Source organism: Anguilla rostrata, chromosome 9 (assembly GCF_018555375.3).
Source record: "Anguilla rostrata isolate EN2019 chromosome 9, ASM1855537v3, whole genome shotgun sequence".
In the NCBI taxonomy this organism is placed as follows: domain Eukaryota; kingdom Metazoa; phylum Chordata; class Actinopteri; order Anguilliformes; family Anguillidae; genus Anguilla; species Anguilla rostrata.
In genome coordinates, this window is record NC_057941.1 from 53,255,108 (window position 1) to 53,266,393 (window position 11,286).

The 11,286-nt window shown below is 50.8% G+C and overlaps 1 protein-coding gene and 1 non-coding gene across 4 annotated transcripts; one reads left to right on the top strand and one right to left on the bottom strand.

The window, feature by feature from the left end:
- Positions 1-56: 56 nt before the first annotated feature.
- Positions 57-8,798, bottom strand: mepcea (methylphosphate capping enzyme a). Of its 3 annotated transcripts, none has more exons than XM_064352952.1 (6): positions 8,584-8,798; positions 8,279-8,384; positions 5,813-7,693; positions 4,140-4,358; positions 3,022-3,145; positions 57-2,271 (listed from the first exon to the last, which is right to left on the bottom strand). In XM_064352952.1, the coding sequence occupies exons 3-6, from the start codon at positions 7,646-7,648 to the stop codon at positions 2,216-2,218; spliced, it is 2,235 nt and encodes a 744-aa protein (XP_064209022.1). In that variant the 5' UTR covers positions 7,649-7,693; positions 8,279-8,384; positions 8,584-8,798; the 3' UTR covers positions 57-2,215. The 3 variants fall into 3 exon arrangements, with proteins under 3 accessions (XP_064209022.1, XP_064209023.1, XP_064209024.1); XM_064352953.1 differs by having other exon boundaries at positions 8,638-8,794; XM_064352954.1 differs by lacking the exons at positions 8,279-8,384; positions 8,584-8,798 and adding an exon at positions 7,854-8,037.
- A 2,008-nt stretch (positions 8,799-10,806) lies between these two features.
- Positions 10,807-10,899, top strand: trnar-ucu (transfer RNA arginine (anticodon UCU)). Its single transcript has 2 exons — positions 10,807-10,843; positions 10,864-10,899. It is a non-coding gene; the product is annotated as a tRNA-Arg (tRNA).
- The last annotated feature ends 387 nt before the right edge of the window (positions 10,900-11,286 follow it).

The window sequence follows — 11,286 nt, forward strand, 5'->3', positions numbered from 1 at the left end:
CTGGGTAACCAAGCACGTGTGCAAGATATGCATACACAAAAAACAAGCTGAAGACATTCTCAGTGCAGAGAACCAGTTAGCAACAACTGTTTATTATTAATATTATCATCATATTTCTCAACATGGGTTTAAAACATTTAAACTCTGAAAACATGTTTGTGTGCACCTAGAAAGTTCAGCTTTTACCTCGTTAAAACAAAACAGAGACTCTCCTTCACGCCATCATACCCAGCTGAACCACGTCTTCCCCAGACGTGCTGCAATTATAGCGGTTTCCTCCTGTGGGTGCAGTTCTCCAGCAGAGAGAGGAAGCTGAGCACACACCCACCCCCATTTCGGCTCGAGAGAGAGGTCCATTCAAGCTGAAGCGACTTCATTTCAATGCTCCATTTATTTCGATGGGAGCCGACTTTTCCCGCTCGCAAGGCATGCTGGGATAGCTGGCGACGGCAGAGGGCCAAGAAACACGATATCCAATCAGATTAAAGATCCGACATGTAAACTGTCTCCGGTTTCAATTTGCATTATCCCACTCCACACAGGTCTGTTAAGGAGGACTTAAGGACTTCATTATTGCTGTGTGGGGGATTTCCAAAATGTACGATCAATATACATTTAAGGAACGCGGCTTTAAAAATGGAAAACACACCCACAAGCAGCCGTCTGTGGGAGGGGACAGCGATGCCGGGTGATCTCATCGGGGGAAGCGCGGCTTCAGGGTCAGAGTCCGACAGGTGGAACGGCCCGCCCATCACCCCCCCACTGAACACACCTGGGTGACCTTTGACCCCCACACTCAGCTGTGTGACCCCCAACAGCAGGCTCAACCGCTCCTAAAGCACTTCCACTCTTCCTGACCTTTTTAAAAGGTTGCCTTAGCAACCCTTACAAACACATACGATTGTCACTGACGAGGGAATCTCTTAATGATGGTGGGGGGGCAGGGGGCATTTTTGGCTATAATGAGCCAGCCTGGTTCCAGCTCTACAGTGGGAAAGGGCTATAATGAGCCTGGTTCCAGCTCTACAGTGGGAAAGGGCTATAATGAGCCAGCCTGGTTCCAGCTCTACAGTGGGAAAGGGCTATAATGAGCCAGCCTGGTTCCAGCTCTACAGTGGGAAAGGGCTATAATGAGACAGCCTGGTTCCTGTTCTAGATTGGGAAAGGGCTATAATGAGACAGCCTGGTTCCTGCTCTAGATTGGGAAAGGGGTATAATGAGCCAGCCTGGTTCCTGCTCTAGATTGGGAAAGGGGTATAATGAGCCAGCCTGGTTCCTGTTCTAGATTGGGAAAGGGCTATAATGAGCAAGTGACCTCACTCTAACTTGGCACACACAACCAAATACATTTTTATGCAGTTCAAGAAAAAAATATTCAAGGGGTTGCAAAACATATCTCCCCCTACCAACCCACACTCTAATGAGGATGTAATGTTATTCATATTTTTGCAGCCAAAATGAACAACGACCAGAGAACTGCAGGAAGACGAGAATCAGCCGGACACACAACCTTCTGACACACACCCCATAACTGGCTCTTCACACCCCATAAACACACTTCCTGGTTAAAGGTGGGTCTGTGGCATTTGCTAGTGCATCAATACACGATCTCCTCTGATTGGCTGACATACATCAGGTGACACATTCAGGGGCCAATCACAGATGAGCACACGCAGTGGATGTGAAGAAGAGAAGGAACAGCACCCTTTCCTTTTATGGAAGTGAAACGGAGAAGAGTACCCCCCAGGTAAGGCCTGGGGGCACAGGTGTGTCCCACACTCTGTATCCTGCGGGGGGGGGGGTGGTGTTTGGGGCCTCTCGTCTGGCTAGACACTGAGCCCCGCCCCCCTACCAACTTCACCCAGCAAACAACAACATCAATCACATTCAACACAAGCCTGTCCACTGCTGCCGACATTTCATAAGATACCGTTTTCAGAAAAAAAAGTGTGTGTGTGTCTGTGTGCATGTATGTGTGTGTGTGTGTGTGAGAGAGAGTTCCTGAAAGTGTGTCTGTGTGTGAGGTTGCTGTGCTGGTGCATCATAAGAGTTCAGTCAGTGGTTTATCAGGTGAAGAATCACATGTCTTTCCCACCCCGTGTCTCTACGTGTTGTAATGATCAGACAGTGTTCACGTTTCCAAGGCAACAAATGAGTTTCCCAAAATCCCAGGCAGGTGGGGGGGATGGGGGTCGGGCACTGCCAAGGCTCAGAGTCACTTCCTGGGACAGGACGGTCCTTTGTAAAACTTGTAAATTGGTCTCTCGAATCCTGAAAACAAAGAACAGATGAAACTTCGTCAGACAGAGCCAGAAGCGGCAGCCATGATGGCTCTGAACTCCTCACCAAGGGCAAGAGAGTGAGATTCTGACAGGAACAGCTACATCTAATACAAGCATAAAAGCTCTAAATGCTAACGTGTAAGTGTAGCTGAGGATAGGTTTAGCTATGCTAAATGCTAACGTGCAAGTGTAGCTGAGGATAGGTTTAGCTATGCTAAATGTGAACGTGTAAGTGTAGCTATGCTAGATGCTAACATGAGCTAGGCTAAATGCTAACGTGTGTAACTGAGGATAGCTCACCTCAGGAGGAGCTTTAGCTATGCTAAATGCTAACGTGTCTAAGTGTAGCTGAGGATAGGTTTAGCTATGCTAAGTGCTAACATGCGTATGTGTAGCTGGGGATAGGTTTAGCTATGCTAAATGCTCGCGTGTGTAAGTGTAGCTGACGATAGGTTTAGCTATGCTAAATGCTAACATGTGTATGTGTAGCTGGGGATAGGTTCAGCCATGCTAAATGCTAGCGTGTGTAAGTGTAGCTGACGATAGGTTTAGCTATGCTAAATGCTCGCGTGTGTAAGTGTAGCTGACGATAGGTTTAGCTATGCTAAATGCTGACATGTGTATGTGTAGCTGGGGATAGGTTCAGCCATGCTAAATGCTAACGTGTCTAAGTGTAGCTGAGGATAGGTTTAGCTATGCTAAATGCTCGCGTGTGTAAGTGTAGGTGACGATAGCTCACCGCGGGACGTGCTTTTCGGGGTGCCCAGGAGCTCGTAGCTGGTGAACCCCACCTCAGAGGTGAGATAGGAGCAGAACTGATCCGGTTTGAGCCGAATGCTGTGGTAGTTCTTATAGATGGTGTCCTGAAACAGAACAGCCAATCAGCCACCGCCTTCCTCCCCACAATCCCAGCCAATCAGACACCAAATCTACAATCAAAGGAACTTTTATAAATTCATATTTCTGATAAAAACCAACAGAAATTTGTTGTTTCAGCTTCCAGGATCCGGAGAGTGAGGTTCAGCCCGCGGTTCACTTCATAAAGCTTTCACTGAACAAACTCAGCAGGAGGAAACAGCCCAGTCACTACTCCACTCCAGCGGCCAGACATCACTCAAACCGCACCTTCTAAAAACGCCCCTCAGCCAATCAACACCCCAAACGAGTGGAAAAATGCTAAGCTGGCTGTTGAAGGCTCTCCAGAGTATTTGGGGCTGCTGATTGCCCAGAATGCACCAGTCCACCACAGCGGGTGGGGCTCAAACAAGCTCCTCACCTTCAATACAACTTACACCAGCATCTGCCTTAAAGGAGGGACTGACCATTTTTACAATTCACGGAGTCGCTACTCAAACGCCATCAGCAGCACCCTGAACACCAGGAAAGCATGAAGAGCTTCACTCAGCCCCGGGAACATCACACATCACCACAACATCTATGGTCTTAACTCACCCAAACCCACACGCACCAGACTCTATGGTTTCAGCATAAATGACATAAGCCCCACAAACTCTCACTCCCTCTCTCCCTCTCCTTATTCTCTCATCCCTCTCTCTTTCCATCTTCCTCCCTGAAGTTTTCTTTCTCCTTTTTGCTGTCCTTCACTCTCCCTCTTCCTTCCCCGTTTCTTTCTTTCTTCACTCATCCTTCTATCCCTCCTTTATCAGTTCAGTTCAATTTGCTTTATTGGCATGACAAATTTGTACATTTGTATTGCCCTCTATCCCTCCCCCCCCCTCCGCTGTCACGCCCCGCCCCCTCTCCCCACCCCCCCCCCACCCCCTCCCGCTGGCCTCCCCACCCCCCTGCCCCATCCCTCCCGCCACGCCCCACCCCGCCCCGTCCCCCCTCTCTCACTGTGAGCTTCCTCCTGCGGCCGTAGGAGCCCCAGGGCTGGGGTTCGAGGATGAAGACTCCGCCCGGGTGCAGGTGGCTGTAGACCCTCCTGAAGAGGCGCTGCAGGCCGGAGTCGCCCCAGTTCAGGTGCACCCACTTACTGATGCTCAGGCACAGGATGACATCATACTCCGCCCGCTGGGCGTGCAACAGGGCGTCCGACTCCAGCACGTAGTTACCCTGCGGAGAGAGAGAGAGAGGGGGGGGAGGAAGAGAGAGAGAGAGAGAGAGAGAGAGCGTGCAACGTCACACACATGCATGCACAATATACATCATCATATACACACACACGCACACATGCATACATGCACACACACACCATATACACACATACATGCACACCATAAACACACACAGTAAGGTCAGCTTACTTGGCAGCTGACATGTTTAATGCTGATTTCTGATGTAATACGGACTGTGTGGCATGAATAACAGAGAAATCGATTCACTAACAAAAAGTCGGTTCATCTTCAAGACTTCTTTCAATGGAAAGTAAGTGTTTAATAAATGTGCAAATTGTACTGATGTTAAAGCTTCAGAGACCGAGCTGAGTAGGCTTTCATGGGCACAAATGTATTATCCTTTATATTTTGCCATGTCTGATCTAGCAGACACTCTTACACAGATGGCATTCTTACATGCAGTCCACTCACACAGCTGTATACTGACAGAAGCAGCTACCGCACACTACAGCAGCAGCCCAGCTGGGATCGAATCCCAGAACCACAGGCCCCAGTTCCCCAAGCGCTACGCTATGCTACGCTACGCTAGGCTACGCTACATCACCTCTGAACCACCATGGGAAGGTGAGAAACTTAAACTCATCACATGAGTCTGGCCACGGACCGCGCGGTTAGCGGAAGCACCGCCATATCATCCTGCATCTGCACCACAACGCCGCACAGCTAACCATCAGCAGCAAATCTCAATCAGTCGCAGAAGAGCAAGAGTACACTCGAGAACAAACACACTCACAACTATACACACTACTACCACACACACTCACCGGTCACTTCATTAGGTACACCTGTTCAGCTGTAAACTGCACCCGTTAACGCAAATATCTAATCAGCCAATCACGTGGCAGCAACTCAATGCATTTAGGCATGTACACATGGTCAAGACGATATGCTGAAGTTCAAACCAAGCATCAGAATGGGGAAGAACGGTGATTTAAGTGACTTTGAACGTGGCATGGTTGTTGGTGCCAGACGGGCTGGTTTGAGTATTTCAGAAACTGCTGATCTACTGGGATTTTCATGCACGACTATCTCTAGGGTTAACAGAGAATGGTCTGAAAAAGAGAAAATATCCAGTGAGCGGCAGTTCTCTGGGCGAAAATGCCTTGTTGATGGCAGAGGTCAGAGGAGAATGGCCAGACTGGTTCGAGCTGATAGAAAGGCAACAATAACTCAAATAACCACTCGTTACAACCGAGGTATGCAGAAGAGCATCTCTGAACGCACAACACGTCAAACCTTGAAGCAGATGGGCTACAGCAGCAGAAGACCACACCGGGTGACACTCCTGTCACCTAATGAAGTGGCCGGTGAGTGTATATAAACATAAACAGACAGTCTCTCCCTTTCTCTCTCCCACACACACATACACACACAAGGGGGTGAGGTTCTTACCCTAACAAATGAGACGTTGGCGGGGAAGTCCCCAGGTGGGGTGGGGGACGTATCGGGCAGGGGGGGTGCAGCGATTGGACCCCTGGAGATCCGCAGAGACACAGGGAACTGGGCGTCATGCTCCGCAGGACCAGCAGGAGGCGCCGTGGGGTCGGCCTCACTCTCCGCCCCTCCTCCATTTGTGCCCCCACATTCAACTGACCGCAAAGGGCTGCCCCCACCCTGCAGCTCCATGGCCACGCCCTCCTCCTGACTCCGCCCCCTCTCCTTAGCTCCTCCCTCTTCACATGACTCCGCCTCCAGTCTCCCCTCAGCATCCCCATCTTTCCGCAGGCCTTCCTCCTCCCGCGTGGCTGGCTCCTCCCCCTCGCCCTGGCCCCGCCCCCTGGCCCCACCCCCCGGGCCCCGGCGGGCCTCCTGGGCCTGCATGTCGGACAGGTAGTGGCGCACGTTCTGCCGCGCGGCGTGCACCAGGCCGCCGTCGATGTCCAGCCCCACGATGTGGGCGGGGCGCCAGTTTCGGGCGATGAACAGGGTCAGGTGACCCGTGTTGCAGCCCAGGTCCAGCACGCGCTTCCCGCGGAACCACTCGGGTTCCATGACGCGGATCCGCGGGTCCTCGCTGCACCCCGGGTTCCGGTAGCCGTAGTACTTGTTGTAATTGCCGTACTGGAACTTCTTCTGCTGGTGGGCGGGACGCCGCTGGCCCTGGGGGTGTGGCTGCCCCGAGGCCCTGCCCCCCGGCCCGGCCCCAGGGCCCCGCCCCTTTTTATACGGGGTGCCGGGCAGAGCACCGGAGGGGTCACACCTGCGTTTGCGTTGCTGGGTGACAGTGGGCGTGGCAGGGGCGGGGCCTGAGGCAGTGAGAGTCTGAGGGAAAGGGGCGGAGCTGCAGGGAGTGATGGGCGGGGCCTGAGCCTTGGCAGAGGTGCCCAGCTCGTTTTGAGGCAGGGACCGCGGGACGGGTGACGCAGCCCCCTCCCTGGGGGCGTCGGGGACCACGCCCGGCAACGACGGCGGCAACGGCAACGACGGCTGGGCCGGGATGCTCCGCCCACCCTCCAACACGGCCGGGTGGAGCTGTGCAGCGGCGGCCGCCCCTCCTCCCCCTGCCCCCGTGCCTCCTCCCCCCGCCCCCGCCCCCGCGCCGGGGTGATGGCGGTTCCGGTGCCGCCTCCTCCCGCCGCTGCGGTGGGGCGACAGCAGCACCTCGCCGTCGCTGTTGAGGTTGAGCGGGTCGGTGATGTCTCGCGGCACCAGGATCTCCACGGGGTCGCGGCTCTTGGCGGGCAGCGGCGAGGACTCGGGCGTCTCGGCGTTGATGGCGCGGTTCACCTCCTCGTCCAGCAGGCTGTTGAGGTTGAGCGGGTCGAAGATGTTCCCGCCCAGCAGGAAGTTGCTGGGCAGCACCGGGTCGCTCTCCGAGTGGGCCCGCCGCCGCCGCTTCCCGGGGCCCGGGGGCTTGAAGCCGCACCCCGCCGTGTGCCGCCGCTTGTTCTGCCGCAGCGGGCCCACCTGCGCCGCCGCCGGCTGCGTCGTGTCGCTGGGCTGGGCGGGGTCGTCCCCGGTCCCGCCCCCCTGCCCCGGTCCCTCGGCCCCATGGCCTGCGCCGGCTCCCTGCTCGGCTTGGGCCGGGCGCTCTGCCAGAACCACGCTTCCCGCCAACGAGGCCCCCCCCGCGCAGGACGGAGCCGCTGGGGGGGGCGCGGGGCTGTCCACCTCCGCCCCCCCGGCTTCGCTGCCGCGGCACTTTCCGGCACATTCCGCGGGTCCCCGGGGCTCCGGGTGACCGCCCCGCGGTAAAACAGTCTCTTTGTCAACCGACATTTCTATCATCTTCCTCCCGACAGGACCACAGCCGGTGTGTGAGCTGGCATGGATCTGGGAGGAGAACACAAACATCAACATCACTCACATCGTCAATAACTTCAGAATATGTTACAATCATACTGTCCATTAAATTCTGATGAATCTTTACAGATTTAAATCCAACTGTAACACAAACAGCCTTCTCACCACTTAACTTAATTTTTTTACTCACTTTGGAGACTTCCTTCCTTATCGCAAGTCAACAGAAAGTTACTCAAACTAGCGCATATAAACATTAACAGTAGCTGAATCCCTGTCCTGTCAGGTGTCCATAAAGCAAAAAAAGATAAGCAAGCCGTTTAAACTGAAAAGATAATATTTAGGTTACTAACAACAGTGGCTACGCGATACTGTTCTAGTAACCATGCGTTACACCACGGTGAAAGCAGCCGGCCTCGACGTTGTATGTACGTATAAAAACGTGAACCCACCCCTCGCCTGCGTGCCGTGCGTGGACCCGCCTCCTCTAAACTGCAATGAGTGAGCAAGCTAATTTGCGTAAACCCGCCTCCTAGCGTCCCTGTCTTCCCGTGGTCATGAATAATTCATTAGCAATGAGAGCTAGATGGAGAAGGAAAAATGCATTCAATCACTCACGGATTGAGAGTCAGTGCTCACAAATAGACAACACTATCCAGTGGTCGATTTCTCCGCCTCCTCCTCAACAAAGTAGACCCAGCCTCCCTCTCTCCCGACTTATTTTCTGAAGAGAAAGAAGAAAAAAAACAATTAAATCCAGCCAATAACTGACCTTGCGACAGACATTTTTTACAGTACACCAGTCGCTAAGTTTCCTGGGTAGCCAGCTAAATATGTAGCTGCCTAGCAAGGTAGCTAGCAAGCTAACGTTATAAGTTAGCTAGACTGATGCGGAACGAAATAGTCGAACTGGGAGGACACACCCCTTGGACGAAAAAGATAATTCGATGAAAGCGTAGAGAGTGGCAAAATCTCGCAGTCAGTCTGTGGGTGAGTGTGTATGTCGGAGAGCTCGTTCCCTCTCAAACCGCTCCCAGCTCAAATAAGTAACCAAGTTTCTTGGCCGCTTCGCTGTAGCTCGCTCGCTCAACGTTTAAGGTCTCCGAGGTCTTTATATGCCCCGTGGAACGCTTGAACGCGGATTGACTGCTCTAATAACCGATTACAGAACGTCTCTAATGCCCGTGCACCAATGAAACGTCGTATACCCTCGCTTAAGTACCTCCCCTTGGTGTTGGATACCCAGTACTCCGCCAGTATGGAGGATTTGCCAAGCCAAGCTGGGATAATATTTAAATAAACCCACTATTGTAACAAAAATAAAACAATACAGTAATGTAGAAAATATTTCATTGTTTTACGAGCAACTACCCATGACTACGAAATACGCTGACTATTGACTAGACAGGCATCCGCGTCGGCCACCCCAACCCGTGTAAACAACCTTCGCGGTTGTGTGGACGTTTTCTGTGAAGCGATTCGTTTAATTCTGTTTTATCGCAGTAATGATAGTTGGGAAGGAAGTGCACACAAGCGAAAGTTATATATAAGTTATATAAAAGGAAAAGGGAAACTGCATGGTTAAGTTTCCGTACCCCGCCCCCTTGCCGCCCGAGCACTCAGACATGTTCGGGCAAGGGGCTATAGAAGAGGGCCGTGGTTATGGGATATGGAGTTTTTTTTAACGAACTTATCGTAAATGTAGGCGTACATTTCTTTGGTATAATTCTGTCTTTTTTTATCATTTAAACAACGATCTGTCCATTCATCAATTTCCTTACAGAGTTACCTAGGACTGTGAAGCTAAAAGTGTACGAACAATTTATTTTAGTAGCACATTCAGCGAGTCACCAAGCATTAAGCAATGTTACCTTTTCATTTACTCACGTTTTACATTCATTTGAATGAGAAGCAGTTCAATCATATTTAATTTAAATTGTATCTAATGGTTTTTGTGTACACCTGAAATGTTGTATTACAATACATTTTCATTATGATGGGGTTTTAAAATGTTATCATTTTAATAGGCCAGTATACGACACATTCTTACCAATACCGTGTAGCATGAATTATGTGTGTGAGGGGCAGCGAGACTGGTTGCTTTTCCTCACTATCTATTAATTCGATCAGTGCTGGTAACGCTGATGAACCAGTTTGGCAATTTAGTGATCAGTTAATGTGATTCGTGTGGGAAGACACTCAATAACTGCAAGTGTAAAACAAAAGGGGAACAAGACAAAGAAAACAAGGCCCCCTTTAACATGAAGACTTAAGGTAGGGGCGGGCAGTTCTGGTCCTGGGGAGTCAGTGTGTATTGCACGTGTCTGTTTCCACCAGTTAACCTGGCTAAATGAGCTAACTGGCTCTATCCACCAGCATTGGTTCACTCATAGATTAGATCACAGTAAAACGTTTAATATAGGAACACAAGAGCATTCCTTGGCTGACATTCCTGCACTTATCAAGACATGTAGTTGAGATGCCTGATGACAGAGATGTGAGGGCTAATTAAATAAAGTCAGAGGTCGGCACGAAACCCAGAAACAGATACGGCCCTCGTTGCCCACCTCTGCTTCAAGGCATAGATGAATCAGGGTCTTCTTCTGTGGTACGTGTGTGTCTGTCTGTGTGTCATCGGGTCTTCTTCTATATGTGAATCTGTGAAGGTGTTTGTATTTCTGCCTCTGTGTGTGTGTGAGCGACCAACTCTGCGCATGTGTGCGTTAACGTACGTGTAAGTAATTGTATGTGTTCGCATGCCTATCTATGTTGTGTGTGTAAACGTATATGTGCGTCGTGTGGGGACTGAGAGGTTTATCAGCGAGTCACACCGTGCGCGTTCAGTGAGATTCGTCGGGATTCCGCGTCGTTCTTACGGTCATGCATGGATCCGATGGCTGCTCCGAAGCGGCGAGGTTAGTCGGCCCAGAAATGTGCTGTTCCTATTTTAAATCTGCGGTGCTATAATTTAACCACTAGTGGGCGGGCTAGTCTTTTGGTGTGACAACATTTCTTGCCTTTGGCTATTTTTCGATCAATGGCAGAATCATATTTTTCACACTCTCACATGAAAGCACGCTTTTGCGGAATAAGGACTTATTTTAAGCTACCCTGTAGTTCGTCTGATGAACACGTACGTCGTCAGGGGCTCTGTGGCGCAATGGATAGCGCATTGGACTTCTAGACCATGACATTGTGGAGTCATTCAAAGGTTGTGGGTTCGAGTCCCACCAGAGTCGAGGCGTTTTTACTTGAGTGAGCGAAACTGGCGAGAAACAGCAAAACGAAGACAGATTAATAGATGCAGCAGAAAATAGCGGTCGTTATCCCAGAAAAAATCCAACATGAAATCGAAAGGTACAGGTACTGGCTGTGGCACAAGCCTACTTCTCGTCCTGTTTAGTGTATGGTCTGCTGTGTACTCTCCAATTATCTCTGAGAAACGGTGAATCTTTGCATACAATGACGTACTTTAGCATTTTAAAAAGCCAATTTGTCTATCAGTAATAATTGTGATAATTTGTAATTTTTAGGATGAAGCAGGATTTGGTTTATTGGTTTATTATTCCAATTGGAGACTCATTTATAAATTTACCAGGAGATTTCATATGAATTTAATTTTTTTT